Source organism: Podarcis tiliguerta (genome assembly GCF_965153285.1).
Source record: "Podarcis tiliguerta genome assembly, chromosome: 4".
Taxonomy (NCBI): domain Eukaryota; kingdom Metazoa; phylum Chordata; class Lepidosauria; order Squamata; family Lacertidae; genus Podarcis; species Podarcis tiliguerta.
The window spans coordinates 93,326,783-93,344,416 of record NC_139537.1 but is presented as its reverse complement, the minus strand read 5'-3'; the positions used below and the strand labels follow the sequence as shown (position 1 = coordinate 93,344,416).

At 42.0% G+C, this 17,634-nt stretch overlaps 1 protein-coding gene across 41 annotated transcripts in view; it reads right to left on the bottom strand.

Annotated features, from left to right (window-relative positions):
• Nucleotides 1–17,634, bottom strand: part of MYCBP2 (MYC binding protein 2) — a 148,922-nt gene that overhangs the window by 21,861 nt on the left and 109,427 nt on the right. For 19 of the 41 annotated variants that reach the window (XM_083435700.1, XM_083435701.1, XM_083435694.1 and 16 more), the window contains 7 exons: nucleotides 6,316–7,962; nucleotides 5,579–5,748; nucleotides 4,135–4,379; nucleotides 2,857–3,024; nucleotides 1,990–2,147; nucleotides 1,081–1,280; nucleotides 296–445 (listed from right to left, as the gene is read on the bottom strand). In XM_083435700.1, coding sequence (XP_083291826.1) covers nucleotides 296–445; nucleotides 1,081–1,280; nucleotides 1,990–2,147; nucleotides 2,857–3,024; nucleotides 4,135–4,379; nucleotides 5,579–5,748; nucleotides 6,316–7,962 — 2,738 coding nt within the window. Of the gene's footprint in view, nucleotides 1–295; nucleotides 446–1,080; nucleotides 1,281–1,989; nucleotides 2,148–2,856; nucleotides 3,025–4,134; nucleotides 4,380–5,578; nucleotides 5,749–6,315; nucleotides 7,963–10,508; nucleotides 10,611–17,453; nucleotides 17,616–17,634 lie in introns of all 41 variants that reach the window. The other 22 variants (XM_083435687.1, XM_083435709.1, XM_083435720.1 and 19 more) reach the window with 3 other exon arrangements.

Genomic DNA, 17,634 nt, shown 5'->3' with positions numbered 1-17,634 from the left:
TGTCTTATATAGAGAATGCTATATATTTTATGCTTTGCTGGTATAAATTGGTCGTTGGTGACAATGAATTCAGATTAAAAATAATCAAAACTACTTTCCTTACAAATGTTGTGCCATGCCTGTTAAAATAGAAAAACGATGCAATTCTGATATTTTATTTTATCTTCAATAAAACACTGTCTTCACAGGCATTATAAAATCTGCTGAGGCAATATTAGGTGATTGGGAAAAGGTGAGGCACTTGGTTCCATAGTACATCATCACAGTGAGCTAAGTTGCAAGCACTTCAACTTACTTGTTCAGCGTTTTCTTTGTTTGCTTTGTTCTCTTCATCCTCTTCTTCCTCTGGCTCCACAGGGGCAGGAGTCAGAGAAGCCACAAAATGCCATAAAATATCGTGAAGAGATGTTGTTTGAATGACATTGCAGAGAAGCCAGTTAAAAGCCTAGAAACATAAAAGTTGCGGAGTTTAAGTGCAGAGGAAAACTGGAGGGGAGATTCCAAATTTCAGAGGATGCAATAGTATTTTGTAGAAAACACGTGCAGTTTATGCAATCCATGATAGTAAGACAATCTAGACACGTGTAGGGCACTGTTCTTTTTTTTACAGACATTTATAGTTAGCTCGCTGATGGTGTAGTAGTAAGAAAAACAGAAAGTTAACTCATGGGACTGACAGGTGCTGAACTGCATAAACTGCATGTACTGGTTGTTAGTCACATTTAGAGAAAAGTCAGTACAGTGGAACCTCGTGTTACGGACGGTTCCGGTACTTCCGGGTTGCCGCGGGACGCAAGATGAAAACACGCAACCTGAAGTGGACGTATCATGAGGTTTGACTGTATTCTGATAGCAATGTATGTGCAACTAAGGCAGCTAGCTATACAGAGGAACCAGAAATAGATGGCATTCTAGATATCTTAACCTAGCACACTCTTAAGCAAGTTTACTCAGAAGTAAGTCCAGCTGCCTGCATTCACACATCACGATAAAACACTTTGGAAAACTAAAAATGCTATTACAAAGAGAATGAATTACTGATGCGACACTGATTCGGATGATAATTAAGGCACTAAATACCTCCATAGCAAACACCCGGCAAGCTGATTTTCTTAAAGCTTGTTTCATTGCAATTTCAAGTCCCTCCAAGTCATGATGTTGGATTACAAATGCCAGAACAGGCCACTGGAAATTTCTCTCTCCTTTGGAAAGAGAGCTGTGGGCGGAGATTAACCGAGAAAGTTCAGGAGATGGATGTCTCAGGAGAGAGGACCCCACTTCTATTTAAAAGCATAAAAATACGTACATATTAGAGAGTTAATAATATACTAAGAAGGTTAGTATATTAGTATTAATTTACTGAAAGCAGAAACTGTACAAATATCCTGTCCTACCACTTAATGCTAAACATTACTTGTTGGCTATACTAAACGGGGAACTTAATTCTCAGGCAAACAATTTGGCTGCAACCTTTTACATTCATCAGATATTACACTTTGGATGTTCAGGCTCCGACAGACACTGCTTTTGGATGTGCTGTGCATTGTGGACAATCAGAAAGCTGAACACTTAAAAGAGTGCCCATTGTGCATAATGGTGAAGGGTCTCACTGATTCAATACTGGCCAAAAACAAAATTAAATGCAAAAGAAGAACACCACAGGGAGAAAATAAAGAAACAAAAGAAGAAGAAAAATGGGCCTAACTCATACTCTTTCAAAAGAAAAGCTTTTCCTGAAGCTACTAAGGTGACGGCCAAGACGGAAGGAAGCAAGAAGGCACCAGCCGTGTCTCTTTGAGAACGTGTTGTGATGACTGGGGGCAGCCTTCATGCTAAAGCCTCTGTCACTTAAGTCTAGAAAATTCTGATCAGTGCTCTGCACTAGAACTCATCTTTGGGATTGCACAGAAATCACAAAGAAGCAAAGTAGCATATACATCCACACAAATAGTTAAATATTTTCACAGCTGGCAAGGTTTATAGCCTTACCTGCATCTCCACTGTTGACTCTCCTTCTGGGGATAGCCTTTACTCGTGCAGGTAAAATGGAATGTTGTTTATCATATTCCGATGCAACGACTGAATACGATCTTTGAAAAACTGTGCGCTTTGCTAAATCTGTATCTGTGATGGGACTAGTCTCTAAACTAGAAAGATAACAGTGCATTAATTAATATCTTTATAGGTATATGCATTTTAGCAACCCAATAATTTATCTCCTAGTAACAAACAGGGAAAGCTCATGAGTTCAATCAACTATTTCTTGCTCCTGGATTTCTAAGGTTTCCAAAACGGATTTCAAACCATGTATTTAGGAGTGAATCCTGATTAGCATTAACCATTGTGCAGATATGATTACAAACTGTGGTTAAGAGGCTTTTGCGTGGAAGAGGGCTTTAATTCAGGGATGAAAAGCATTATGTCTGTGTTGGCCCCCAGAAAATTAAAAATTATCTTGCAAATTCTAAGATGTTCAGCAGCAGGGTTTCAGCTTATCTAGAATGAAACAATCAACGTCTTTATTTCTGACAAAATTATAGACTATACGAACCTTTTAAGAGTTTCTATGTCAGACATATGTCAACCCAACACATTACATTACCATTTTTACGGGATTACCAGTTCCCTAGATGAAACACCATGAAGGTTAGTGCAAGAAATCAGTTTCTTCTTGAGCTTATAAAAAAGGTGGTAAACATAAATTGTTCTTCACACTATCCTTGGTTTCAGTAAGTATAATAAGATGGTCTCTTGATGCTTTTCTCAAAGTAGTGTTATGAAGAGTTGCAAATAAATCAATCAATCACAATTTAGCAGTTAGCACACCAACACACACTAACATACACATTGGAATACCTTGGTGGCATGGATTTCATGTTACTTTCTGGCTCCTCAAAGACATTAGGACTGGCATCAGGAGTAACAGATATATAAGGTGCAGGTACTGAAGTTGAGCGCAAATACCTCATCTCATCCTGAAAGAGGTTGTCGTCTTGATAGCCAACAAAGTTTTCATGATGATGTCTGAAAAGAATTAGACACCACATGTTATGTAAAGCCAAGGCTTCTTTGGTCCAATCAGTCATCAACCAATCATTTAAATGCATAAACCCACCAAAAATGATATAGTACTATCATTTTGCCTAATGGTTACCGAAACACACCTGGGACATAGTATTTCAACTAACTGTCCACAGACACTAGCTCATCAAAACCATACCACTACACAGGCTAAAGGTCTCTAAGTTCTGATCAACCAAGGAAGCTTTCAAAATCATTAAATCTCGTTTTACAACTCCCCTTTTTCCTAATTTGAGAGGTAAAGGTTGGGTGGGATGACAGGCTGAGCAAAAAATCTGCAAAGTTCAAAATACAAACCTTGCAAGTGCCATCTGCATTTGCACCTTTTTCCAAGGAAAGGAGGTTCGGCAGCAGTTTGACTCCCAGCAAAGGATCTTACCTGGAAATTCAGTAAGATCTCTGGAGAGAATCCAACTGCTTCTCTTTGTGGAAGCAAAGACAAAATGGACTCCAGCCAGAATCTGTCACTTCTAGTATAGTCTATTTTCTTATGAGATTTTACATTCTATACCTTAAGAAGATATTCACTCCATCGTGCCCAGTGAACTCTTAAAGTGGTCTGAATGCCATGTGATTGTGTATGCACACACACACACACACACACACAGTTCAGTGCTGCAAACAGGCTTCTTAAAGCACAGACATCAGACACTCAGAAATGAGCTAGAACTCTTTGGAAGAGCATTGACTAATAGGAAGGTAAATATAGTAAAAAAAATCATCAAGACAGTTAGCATGTGCTTTAAAAAACTTTAAAACCCACCTGTAGCCATGCTTGAAAGAGCTGAATGCTATTTACTGAAAATGATCTAACACACACAAAGGTAATGATTATAGTTAGTGATTCCAGTTAATTAACAGATTGCTTCTTTAAACTAGGAATCCTTGACCTAATAGCAATAATGATTACCCTTAACACCAATACAGTGGATTTTGAGTTTTAAAGTTATTGTTATCGCAAGACAAAGTAAATGCATTTTAGAAAAGCAGAGTTATTAATGATATTAAGGCACATTTGGGAGGGAGTCACTATGTGTATTTGTTTATTGTTACCTTGCTAACGTCTGAAGATAGAGACAAGTCATTTTAACAGGAAAATCCTCCGAGATGCCTTCCTTGACGCTCGGAAGCTGCGACTGGAATGGCTTGGAAGGGTGGTAACACAGAATACTGGGCTCCGCTGCACTGCTCAAGGCCAGCAAGAACAATGCATTTGCTTTGATCACTTGATGGGCTTCCATGGTGGGCAAGGCACGAGGTGTCTTAACTTGCATTGGCTTTCTCCTAGACTGTTTGACCTACAGGGAGACAAAGAATGCAACTCCGTAACCATGGCAGTGGAACTTCAGACAGTGGCGTAGCGTGGGTTGTCAGCACCCGGGGCAAGGCAAGTAATTTGCGCCCCCTAACCCGGGGCAAGGCAAGTAATTTGCGCCCCCCCCCCGCTGCACTGTCCCTCCCCCAGATAGTCCCTCGCTCTCTCTCCGCACCACACCGCACGCCTGGCACCCTCCCCTCCACAATGGGCGGCGACCCGGCGGCTCGGATCGGATTCGCACAGCCAGCACTGCAGTGAGAGAGAGCACGCTATGCCACTAACTTCAGGGTCCAACAAGAGGGAACAATACCCTTGCTAAGCACTGTGGCTTTAGCACCTTATACCAGACCTCCACTGCTTATACTTCATCCCTTCTTCACTACTCAACCAGCATGTGCGGGTGAAAACGGAAGTATGCTTCATGTGAAATTCTGTTCCTGGTATCACATGGAGGACAATCTTGGCCTCTCAGGATAGCATCTCCCTTGGGCTTAGAATAGCTTATATGCCTTTGTAAGAAATTATTCTTGCATTCCATAGATACAACACAGAATTGATAGCAGAACCGGCAACCCCTACTATAAATGCATAGTTTTCTTTCTTTCACAGTCACATGCAGAAAATGTGAGCAATGAGCATTCAGTACACCCAAATGTGACAGCCCTGTGACTGTGGCAGATGACAAATGGAGGTCTAAGGATCATATTCTTTTCCCGTTTTTGACTTTTTGATTTTAGCCCAGTAAACAGCAGTATTGCAAGTAAGTTCATTAAACTTACGAGCCCACTTTTTGTGTGGTCGTTAGCCACAGTCTTGCCTGCCATACTTCTATTTCGGTCTTTTAATGGCATGGGCAGCCTGAAAGAAAGAACTATTTTCCAACTTATAAAAGCTCGCTTTCCTGGTCTTCTGAAAGCAATTAATACAAATAGTCAAGGAAACGGCCATTTACAATCTGGATGTAAGGTATACGCATGAAATGCAATATTAGCTGCAAAATGCACTTCCTGCAACCCCAAAGCCCAGCGAGTTCTCAGACTTCCAGGTACAGTAGAGAATAATGCAGTCAGAACACACCTAGGTTGGTGTAAGGAGAACAAAGCTACATTATTCCTACAGGGCATTCCTGCAGAAACTCCACAGTCTTGCTGTAGATAGAAAGAAACCGATTAAAAATACCTTTTCTCTTGCTGCTGCCTGCTTTTCACGGAGGTATTTTTCTCTGCACCGATCACAGACTAGGTACCATGTGCTTCCTCCTATGCCACCATCGCCACAATTGCCAGCCCATCCTCCACAGAAGTGCCCAATGCTGTTATAGCCTTGTCCACCAGCATAGCGGCCACAACCTTAAAATAACGAAAAGTCATGTTTAATAGTAAGCTCTAAATCCATTATTTGGTTTGCCCGGCCACATAGTCACAGAGAGCCGAGTCTTCAAAGCAGGGGTTGCAAACCTTCGGCCTGTGAGCCAAATTTAGGCCAGCACAGGTCTCGATTTGACCTGTAAGGCTGTTTCCCCCAAACCACACCCACCTGTCCCATAATATGCGATATCAGGTGTGGGGCACACAGAGACGTGGCTCCTACGGAAAGCAGGGCTGAAATCACCATCCATCAGCTGATGAACGGTAAAGTTCAAGTCTGAGGTATCTACTGCAAGATCACAATGTGGTGATCAAAAAGTGTGTTGTCCCTCTTATCAGGCAAAAGTGGCCTACCCAATTCTGGTCCCCACAGACATTCTGGTGGCATGTTCTTTGGTTTTTACATGATGAAACGAAACACGACTGCTGCCATCATGCCTATAGTTTAGCCCTCAAACACCTCTGGGTCGGTTCCCAGTCTCTTTGCCATATGCAGCAAGGGCCCTGTGCCTGATGCAAAAAACCCCTTTCACAAAATGAGCATCTTACCTGGATGAGCTTGTCTCATGTGGTACGTCACTGGGTACGGGTGGGATTCCCCACACAGTTCACAGATGGTATCTTTCTCTGGTCCTCCCACTGCAAGCTGAGCCATTTCACCAAAGAGATTTCCCCTCGGTCTGGCCTCCGCTTTTTCTTTCTTCTTCTTTTCCTTTTTGGACTTCTTGCTATCTTTGTCGCTTTCTTTCTTCTTCAACACAGCACAGGACCCGGGGCTTGGGAAAATCATGTTCTGAGAAGCTGCCTTGATTGTTGCCAGAGAAATGTCTTCCCAGAAGGCTACCAGGTGTTGGAGGGTTAATGGAAGAGGAGACTTGGACTTCATAGTATGGTGACTGGTAGTTTCAAAAGAGGTAGCTTCACTTTTCCCATCCTCACAACGTTCATGAAGAGGAGGCTCTTTAAGCATAGAGAGGACCTTATTTTTGTTTATGCTGCCCATTTTCGAGATGTCAGGCCCATGGGGAGCTATGTTAAACATATTCAGGGCAGAAGATATTTCCAGGGAATGTCTATTCTTCAGCTTGGTTTCTTTCTCCTCTGCAGGCTGTTGGCCAAGATTGCTTCTAATGGGTGCGTGCTCCTTCGAAAGTTCTGGGTTGAATTTCAAAAAAGACGAGCAGGCCATTGCATCGTGGACTATTCCTTCATGCCACAGGAAAGAAGCAAAGACAGCCCGGGCACATTCAGCCACAGATGGAGACATTGCTTGTTTGGCGGGCTCTACTGGTCTGGAGCCATCGCCTTTGAAAAGGCATACAGACTTTTCCTTTTTGGGTCTTGTATGCCTATTTGCACATTTGCGGCTCACTTTGGGAGATGCCCTCGTGTCCTGCTCATCTTTCAGTGGTGCTTTTCCTATGCTGAAATGAACTTTGTTTGAGCAATCGTCCACGCTCTTGAATTCAGAGTTATCTTCACAAGTACTGTCTGTGATGCTATTGGTCTTTAAGGTACTTGAAGTGCAGACTTCAACAACTTCACTGTGAAGGTTTTCTTGCACAACGTGAGGGGAAGGGGCTCGGTTTTCGGTTTCCGCCGCAGGCTTCCCATCTTTCGAAACAATTTTGGGTTTGGGAGAAGTGGACCTTCCCCTCAGTGGTTCTGTTAGGGGTGCTTTCTTTTTGCGAAGGGTATCTGGGTCAAGTGTATATGAATCGGACTTAGATCTCTCCCGAGGAGGATCAAGCTTTGTTTTCACTGGGGCTGAAGGTTTCTGAGACAGGGTCTTCTCGTGAGGAGATGAGGAACGGCGAGATCCGACACCAGATGTGCAGGATTTCCCTGCTGAGATCGTCTTTGGAGAAGATGATCGAGTCCCTGGCCCTGGAGATTCTGCCCTCAGACCAGATGTTGTCCTTCCGTCAGATTTTAAGGTTTGCAGGGTGTTGTGGTTTGGAGATAAGGATCTGCTGTGGGAATCTGACCTCAGTTTTGCAGTGTCAGATTTGAGCATCAACGATTCACTCGCAGATAAGCTCTCTATACTCCTGGGCTTCTTCTGATCTGTAGCTTGGTGGCTCATACGGCTATCGGGTTTAGGTGACCTGCTGTCAGCTCTGTACTTTGAAGCCATATCGGATTTCCCTGCTGAAGAAACTGGTCTAGCAGCTGCAGTGAAATTCACCCTGTCACCTGTATGGCACATTTTATAATGACATTAAAGGGAAAGTGCTCATTTATAATACAACAGATCACAATGCAGGATAGGAGTAGAGAATACTAGATAGATGATAGATAGATAGATAGATAGATAGATGACAGATAGATAGATAATAGAGATGATAGATAGATAGATAGATAGATAGATAGATGATGATAGATAGATAGATAGATAGATAGATAGATAGATAGATGATAGATAGATAGAGATAGATGATAGATAGATAGATAGATGATAGATAGATATAGATGATAGATAGATAGATAGATAGATAGATAGATATAGACAGATAGAAGAGAGAAAACAGTGAGTTCAATACTTTATTGGTTGGGTTCAGAGAAGCATGAGAACTCAGTTTGCACAATGTGACTATCTTGACTTCTCCTTGATATACACCAAACTGCTTCTGAGGGTCAACAGATCTTCTAGAATGGCATGGAACTGGACAGGGTGGGAGGATGCAGTGTAACTGGGGAATTAGCAGAATTAGGAACAGGAGCAGAAATGACCCTTGGATTCAAGCCTATATGAGGGCCTCCCTGCTAAAAAAGTAGTAGTACTAACTGCCTCCTACAGGAAGGAGATTGCAACTAGGACTTCTGCCTCAAGAAATGTTTGAGTGATCCAGTCAAAGCAAGGTGTGCTGCATCTACAGCTGAACTACCAAGGTTGGGGTGTGTGTGTATAGGCAGCACACTTTTGCATGCAAAGCCCCAATAGGGCAAAGTTATTTGTGTATGGGGAAAGGTTTCTGCACATAAGGTTGGATCCAGAGTTCCATGTGTAGTTTCACTTATGGAATGGGGCACACTCAGGTCTCAGTTCGTGCTCCCCCCACCCCCAAATCTGCCACAACACCCCACTGAAGGGCAAAGGAGGAATTGGCCCAAAAAATCTCCACTTTTCTCAGAAGTCCTCAGTAGATCCAACCCCTTTCCATCATGGAAAGGTCCCCTTCCACTTGCAGAAAGGTACCTTAGATTCAACTAATATAATATCCTTTCAAGATTGAGACTAGTGGTTTAACAGTGTTCAACATCTAGCTAAAATTTTTACTTGAGTGTACATATTCAAAACAACACTCCATACATAACAACACTACCTCAAGAAGACACAAGTTAAAGGCTAATGTCGTTCCTTTTTTTATTTTAACTGACAAAACTGTAGCAAAACAATTAGTGACTAGATTTAACAGAATTGCACTATCTAATATCAAGGTTCTTAAACCTTGCTCATCTGACAACTGGCTAAAATATACATCAAAAGTATCAACTACAATTTAAAGAACCGTTTAGAGGCATATTCTGCAAGTCATGTTCACCACAGCTAATGCTATAAAGGCAAGACCAATTCCACCATGAACTAAAGTGAGATCTAGCTGCTCAGCCCTACTCCCTTGCCTCTGAGGAACTTGGAGGGAGTTACTGCCTGGCTTAACATCAGGAAATTACAGGGAGAAGGGTTGGAAATGCTGCTGAAATAATTCTGATTTCATATGGACATGGTGCAGTTTCTGTATTAAATTTGAGTGCGCTTTTAGTTTGAAAATCTTCTGTAAGCTACTTTGGTACACCCGTGGGGCTATAAAATGGGATATAAATTTTATTTAAAAATATGTTAGTAAATAAATGAGCCCAATAAATGAACCCGCAGACACTTCCGGGTCACGTGGCCAGTTGCATTCTCCCCCCCCCCCCCAATAAAAGCACACTGTGTTCCAAGTATGTAAAAAATGCTATTCTGTTTTTGCTTAGATATAAACAAGACACTAAATCATTTTATTCACTGTAAATTAAAACAAATATATTGCGTTGCTTCCCTTTCCACAAGGAGGCAAATAATCATTTCCACGTATTTCCGAATGCTACTGGAGTGATTTCTGAAGCTCATGTTTATGAATGTTGAGTAGTGCATACCACACATTTATACAGTGGTGCCTCGCAAGACGAAAAGAATCCGTTCCGCGAGTCTCTTCGTCTTGCGGTTTTTTTCGTCTTGCAAAGCTAGCCCATTAGCGGATTAGCGCTATTAGCGGTTTAGCGGCTATTAGCGGCTATTAAAGGCTTAAGGGATTAGCGGATTAGCTGCTAAAAGGCTATTAGCGGCTATTAAAGGCTTAAGGGATTAGCGGATTAGCTGCTAAAAGGCTATTAGTGGCTTAGATCAGCTGATAAGCGGCTTAGCGAACAGCTGTTAAGCAGCTTAGGGGCTTGGGGAAAAGGCTGGGAGGGGGGAAAAAAACCAGGAATCGCAAGACATTTTCGTCTTGCGAAGCAAGCCATAGCAAATTCGTTTTGCGAAGCACCTCCAAAACGGAAAACCCTTTCGTCTAGCGGGTTTTCCGTCTTGCGAGGCATTCGTCTTGCGGGGCACCACTGTAGTAAGTCATTAAATTATTGCACTTAAGAAAAGCAAACCTTTTTCAAGTGAATGAAATGGGGTGCTCAGCAGGAAAACATTTACTTATGGATTTCCAACAAATTATGAATAACCTGTCCACAATGGCATGCATACCCACCCTTTAGCTTGTGAGAGAGAGATGAAATAGCAGAAGCAGGGCCAGCTACATCATTACTTTTGTAAATGCGCTCACGAGAAGCAAGGCAGCAGGATGGAGTTTCTATAGTGGAAAACAGTGGCACAGAAGCAGCATAGATTCAATGGGAAAATAGCAAAGATAAAACAAGCAAAGCAAGCAGTTCTGATGAGACATAACTTTTTCTGCAGCATAATCAAATTCATTTTTAGCTTACGCTTAAGGATTAAAAATAAAGTAAAGATCATACTCTTCTCCAAAATAATAAATTAATGTTATTTTTCAAGACAACATTAGAGAAAACCTCAGCCCAAATTCTCATGGGAAGCAAATGGTTGATTAAATAATAAGAATGAAACAGCAGCTAATGAATGGCTTTGCTTTGTTCTGCTCATTGATTGCTTTTGCTGTTGTTATTGAGCAGGGGTGAACTGAAACCAAACATGTTGTTTGACAGATCTGAGTATTATTTCATAAGCTTAGGTGAACATATTTTTTTCATTATCTGGCTTTGCATTTGCATACAAAATTGAACTTTCACAGAAAGAAATAACCACCCTGAGAACATGAATTATTTGTTATTCTTGAACGGGGGGAGGGGAGTTCTTTTTCCAAAGTCCTTTTGCTATTTCAGTCATATAGCATAACGCTAACTGAACTAAAAGACAAAGTATTTTGCTGACAATGGCCCAGTTAACATGTCACATTAAAAAGCGGTCTAAAACAAGGTATGGATTAATGTGAACCCTCGAAATCATGCTTCATGTTGTCTGAACTCACTATCACGGTTTGTTTCCCACCAAACAATGATTGGTAATCCAAGAACAAACACGAGTTTCCATTCATGGTTCGCTTGAAGAGAAACAAGCCACAAGCTCAGGTTTAGATAACACAACAAAATCAGACTATGGCTTGTTTTGTCTGCAGCATAACAGCAGCAGGGGAGGAATGGTGTGAGAACATTTGAAAGGCATGCACTAGAATGCTGCTAATTCACATTGAACCACAGTTTGCTTTAAACTATGGTTTAATGTGACATGCAAACAAGGCCAATAGCTTGTGCAATAGATAAATTCACACCAATCTACAGTGGTGCCTCGCAAGACGAAAAGAATCCGTTCCGCGAGTCTTTTCGTCTTGCGGTTTTTTCGTCTTGCGAAGCAAGCCCATTGGCGGAGTAGCGCTATTAACGCTATTGACATTTTAAGGGCTAAAAACGGCTTTTTAAGGCTTAAGGGATTAGCGGTTTTGCTGCTAAAATGCTTTTAGCAGCTTAGCGCTTCAGGAAAAGGGGTTTTGGAGCGGAAAAAACCCTCAAAATTTTTCGTCAATTTTCGTCTTGCGAAGCAAGCCCATAGGGAAATTCGTCTTGCAAAGCGCCTCTGCAAACGGAAAATCCTTTCGTCTTGCGGGTTTTCCGTCTTGCGAGGCATTCGTCTTGCGGGGCACCACTGTATAGTGCTACAGGGAAAAAATGGTGTTGGTTCTTGCACACTTTATACTTGGTCCTCACCTCCTTGCAAGGGGCAGGGGACACTGTTGCAATAGGAAATAAAAATCTTCCTTTCTTTCCCTGAATCCTGCCTCCACCCCATTTTCTTTGACCGATTATAGACTTAGGGGACACTGAATCCCTTAATGGAGAGTTGGGCAGTAAAAGCCAACCCCAATTTTTTTCTACAGCAACAGCTTTCAGGTTAACCAAACACTTGAGTAATAAATGATGAAATCTTTTCGTTTTGCCTTATTAAAAATCGTTTATTTTCAACACACTATTCTCATTCTAGGCTTATGGGGTTCTTCTTTTCTAAAGGAGGCCTGCTTTACCTAGAACCTTTTGTGCTCTAAGAAGGGTCGCCACCCCACCCCACCCCACCCCAAGGCATGCTATTTTGGGGACAAATTGTCTGCTCAGAAGGGGAAATATTGCATTCAGGAAAAAGGAACTTTTTAAACTTCTGCTTTACTATAAACAGAAGATCTAAAAAGTCTGCTATACCCAAGCCTACAACTGGAACCAAAACAATTCCAGGTGCTAGAAATGTACTTGAGTATAGTTTCAACGTGTTTATTCTATTTTTGATACTTTTTGGAACTTTGGGTATTTCATAAAGAACGTTCCTGTCCAGCCTCAAGATTTTGGCTTTTGCTAATATAATGTTATTCTTGGGATGGCCTCTGCTCAAAAAAGATGTGTACGGTTATATTTTGAATCTTACGAACCAGGCTTTTTTCACTAACATGGAAGTCTGTTTCTGGGGGTTGTTTCTTTTTTAGAAGCTGTTTTTAATTTGGTTAACCATAATTTTATCAATATAGATGTCATTACACTTTAATTTTCATGGCACATTTTACAAAAAGGAAACATGACTATTTTTAACTGTGTAATACAAGTTTATAAGTGCTTATAGCATTTTTATCCTTTAGCCTATTAATGTAATTACATTGTGCTTGAGGAAGAAAATTTCCAAATTCATTACTACGGTTAAGGAAACCCACACGCCCCATTTCTGGTCTGTTGATGGTGCTATCCTAGTTTTATGGTTATTATCCCCATATCAAACCCCCATATCAAACACTGTTTCAAAACCAGTTTGCCATGCTGCATAGGGGATTGCTGTGAACAAGTTTAATGCTTCCTTGGACTCATGTGTTGACTGTTGGCCCATCTGTGCATGCAATAAAGCTCTCTGGATCAGAGTCATGATAATTTTTTTAAAAATCAGTTGTAAATCTGTAACGATTTCTCATATAACACACATTTGCAGGGGTTAACAGTACACATGTTGTAGGGAATAAATAAGTCTAAAATAGGAGCAGAGAGTAAGCCTGAGTGAGCAGAGTGTTATCTTACTTCCCAGTAAACATGCAAAGGACTGCACTTTAATTGGCCAAGAAACATTAATGTCACAAAATGTAAAAATGCTACAGTGGTGCCTCGCAAGACGAAAAGAATCCGTTCCGCGAGTCTCTTCGTCTAGCGGTTTTTTCGTCTTGCGAAGCAACCCTATTAGCGGATTAGCACTATTAGCGGTTTAGCGGCTATTAAAGGCTTAAGGGATTAGCGGATTAGCTGCTAAAAGGCTATTAGCAGCTTAGTGCCTTAGAAAAAGGGGGTGGGGAGCGAAAAAAAATCTCAAGAATCGCAAGACATTTTTGTCTTGCGAAGCAAGCCCATAGAGAAATTCGTCTTGTGAAGCACATTGAAAAACGGAAAACCCTTTCGTCTAGCGGGTTTTCCATCTTGCGAGGCATTCGTCTTGCGGGGCACCACTGTATAGTGCTCTACGTTATCACATAAGCAGGTTGTTTTATTGAATGCTCTACCCTCATCAACTGAGGGCCAAACTCAGCTTAAGATGAGATGTTAAATCTGCCTTTCGTTTCTCAGGTGCTGATCAAATTACATCCGCTGGGTGGGGTGATAATGAAGAGGATCAAAGCAAGCATGGAAGGGAGACGCTCTTTCCTCCACTACTGCTGTCCTGAGGAATATTCTTCTTCTGAAGTTGTTACTTATTTTGAAGTGGGGGGGACCCTTACTTGGGAATTTGCATTTCCTCCCAACACAAATACAGGTTTCAGAGGAAGACATTTATTCAGGACCACAGCAGGGGAAGTAAAGCAAAGATCCTACGTTAGATGTGTGCTGATAATAGGCTCTCATTTTTGGAAGCTCATGCACAAGGTGTCCCGGGAATTTTGACTTTTTGCCAGAACTGAACATAGTACTCTGCACTTCAGTCTCAAATGAGCGCCTTGAGTTCGACGTGACTGAGATCCTTTGGAAAGCTATTAGACAAGTCACCACTATTACAGTAGACATTTTATGAAGACTATAAGGAAGTGTCTTGTTTCATGCAAAAAATACGATCCTCAAGTCAAAAAGCCAAAGATCGAGCAGAAGATGAACTATTATTCCAATTACAAAATACCATTTACATTTTCTTCAGGTTTCTAAATAAGACAGAAATCTGAGGATCAACAAAATAAAAGTAAGTAAAGGTGCCTGTACGGGCCAGTCTTGCCAGACTCTAGGGTTGTGCGCTCATCTCACTCTAAAGGCCGGGAGCCAGCGCTGTCCGAAGACACTTCCGGGTCGCGTGGCCAGCATGACAAGCTGCATCTGGCGAGCCAGCGCAGCACACGGAACGCCGTTTACCTTCCCGCTAGTAAGCGGTCCCTATTTATCTACTTGCACCTGAGGGTGCTTTCGAACTGCTAGGTTGGCAGGCGCTGGGACCGAACGACGGGAGCGCACCCCGCCGCGGGGATTCGAACCCCCGACCTTTCGATCGGCAAGTTCTAGGTGCTGAGGCTTTAACCCACAGCGCCACCCACGTCCCATTGGATAAAAGTATCCAATGCATTATCTGCTTAAGTGGGTTTGAAGTGGGAGGCACTGGACATCCTGCTCTCTCAGTGGCCAGCCATATGTTTTTGGGAAGCTAGAAAGCTGGATCTAAGCACAACAGCGCTCTCCCCACTTGTGATTCCTTGCAAATGAGCATACAGCCTCCAACAGTGGAGGCAGAACATAGACATAGTGGCTGGCAGCTTTGTCTTCCAGGAATCTGCCGAATCTTCTTTTGAAGCCGTCCATATTCTACAAATTTTTAAGCTTATCTTCAAAAAGAGCCATAGAACTTTGCTATGTGAGAAAGATGAAAGAGATGAAAAGAACTATGAAAAGAATGGGAGTAACAAGGCAACAGTAATATTTAAGGCCAAGAGAACCTTAGTAGAGGGTATTAGCGCCATCAATAAATCCCAATGGCAAGTGAAATACTGATAGTCTTGCCTCGTATAGATCTTGGTATGCCAATGCAATAGAGAAGCACGTATTTATGAGAGGAAATTGCCTCACTTGGGTGATGGCCACAATGGATGCTAGAATCTCCCATATGAAAACAGTAGTGTGGAATGAAGCAGGTGAGGTGCTTGTGGGAAAGCAACTTCCTTGCCTTGCTATTCATCTTACCTTCAAATATAACTACCAAGCATAGGCCTTGGGAGTCATAAGATGGACTCCAGAAGGTGCTAGCCATTTTCTCTACATCATATGAAGTAATGCATCCTAGTTGAGGCTTCCTTCCCCTTCTACAGAAAAATCAGAAGAACCTGAGCGCTAGATACCTCAACACCCCCCCCCCCACCTCAAGCACTTGGATGAAGTCAAGGAGGAATCAACACTCTTTGTGGCTTCTCTCCCTCTCACTGTCACTTTCTGAAAATGATTACGAGTCCTGAAGTTCTTCTCCATGCTGTTGTGCTGGATGGGCTCTCCAAGGTTCTTAAATAGTGAGTGAATGAATGAATGAATGAATGAATACAGGGCCATTCTGAAAAAGGTCTAGGCCCACTGCTACCTGGATTACTCTCCCAAAGCAGATAATTCAATGGTACCAATTTCTACAGATTCTTGGCCTCTGTAAGCTTGGCATCTATGATACCTCCAGATATCTCAAGATCAACAATAGATGCAGGTGCATGAAGAGAGGAAGAATGCTCACAAATCTATGCTGGCATTTTAAAACTAATCTATAATTCCCAAGGTCTAGATCAAAGGGCAAGCTGAAGAGAGGCCTTCGGTTCTAAGGTGTTTCTTACTCTGATTCACAAGTCAGTTTCTTCTGGTGCGCCCAATTGATGGGAATAAGATATCAACTGGCACAACCACTTTTCAAGAGCAGACAAATAGTTCTTTGAAAACAAGCATAAACTAAGGCCTAAACTAAAGCAGCAGATTATTGTTCTTCTATAGCTGCAAAGAAAAATTAACTGGAAACGGCAGCTGGGGCATTATATGAACCCACAAGATTTGATTCGAACCAATCGCTTCACGTTACAAGAGATCCCAACTAAACATCAGGAAGAACTTTCTGACAGTAAGATCTGTTCGGCAGTAGAACAGTCTTGGGAGGTTGCGGACTCTCCTTCCTTGGAAGTTTTTAAGCAGAAGTTGGATGGCCATCTGTCATTGATGTTTTAGCTGAGATTCTTGCATTGCATGGGGCTGGACTAGATGACTCTTGGGGTCCCTTCCAACTCTACGATTCTAAGATATGTCTACTGAAACAACTTGATGTTAGCTAAATGAGCTGTGACACCAGAACTATATTACTACTACTATGTGATACTACAACCATCTTCAACTTAATGGAAAAAATAATGGTCTTATCTTCCAGAATTGTTAGTGGTGAAACTTCTCAGCACGTCATTTATGAAGGGTGGGACCTTCAGTGATCATCATCAGCTTTAGCATTAATACTAAAATTTACGACAAGGCCCTGATATAGAAATGAATGGATTTAACTGCATAAGGCTTGTGTGCTCAAGGAGTACCAAGAGGTATTTTAAAGTGTTACTGCAAGAGTAGAAGAAGAGAAGAAGAGTTTGGATTTGATATCCCTCTTTATCACTATCCTAAGGAGTCTCAAAGCAGCTAACATTCTCCTTTTCCTTCCTCCCCCACAACAAACACTCTGTGAGGTGAGTGGGGCTGAGAGACTTCAGAGAAGTGTGACTAGCCCAAGGCCACCCAGCAGCTGCATGCGGAGGAGCGGAGACTCGAACCCAGTTCCCCAGATGACAAGTCTATCACTCTTAACCACTACACCACACAGGCGTATTTGAAACCCTGTAATTTAATTAAAATCCCAAAGGATTTAGTTAAAAAAAAATGTATAAATATATTTTTCAACACTACAGTAAATATGCAAAAGGTCAGTGCAGTAGTCTCTAATTACTATGGGAAGGCTGATGTTTGCTTCAAAGTCATGGAAAGCCAAAATAAAATAGGGGTCGGGAGAATCAGAAGGTGCATTGATGGATGATCAATAGCTAGAAAGCAACTAAGATTGTTATGCAAGCAATGGTAAAGCTTCAGAAATGGGCTGATGAGGCAGGAAAGGCTGACAGACTTACTCTGAAGCTGTGGCTGAGGTTGCTGGAAGGAAAGGGATTGTCCAAACACAAATGGGCTGTGGACTAGGGAAGAGGGAGGTTTTGCAGCTTGATCAAAGATGGAAGGAGCTGGGAGACTAGGCCGTGACTGAATGGAATTCAGTATGGCACTCAGTTGGTCACCTGTAGTAGGCAAAACAGT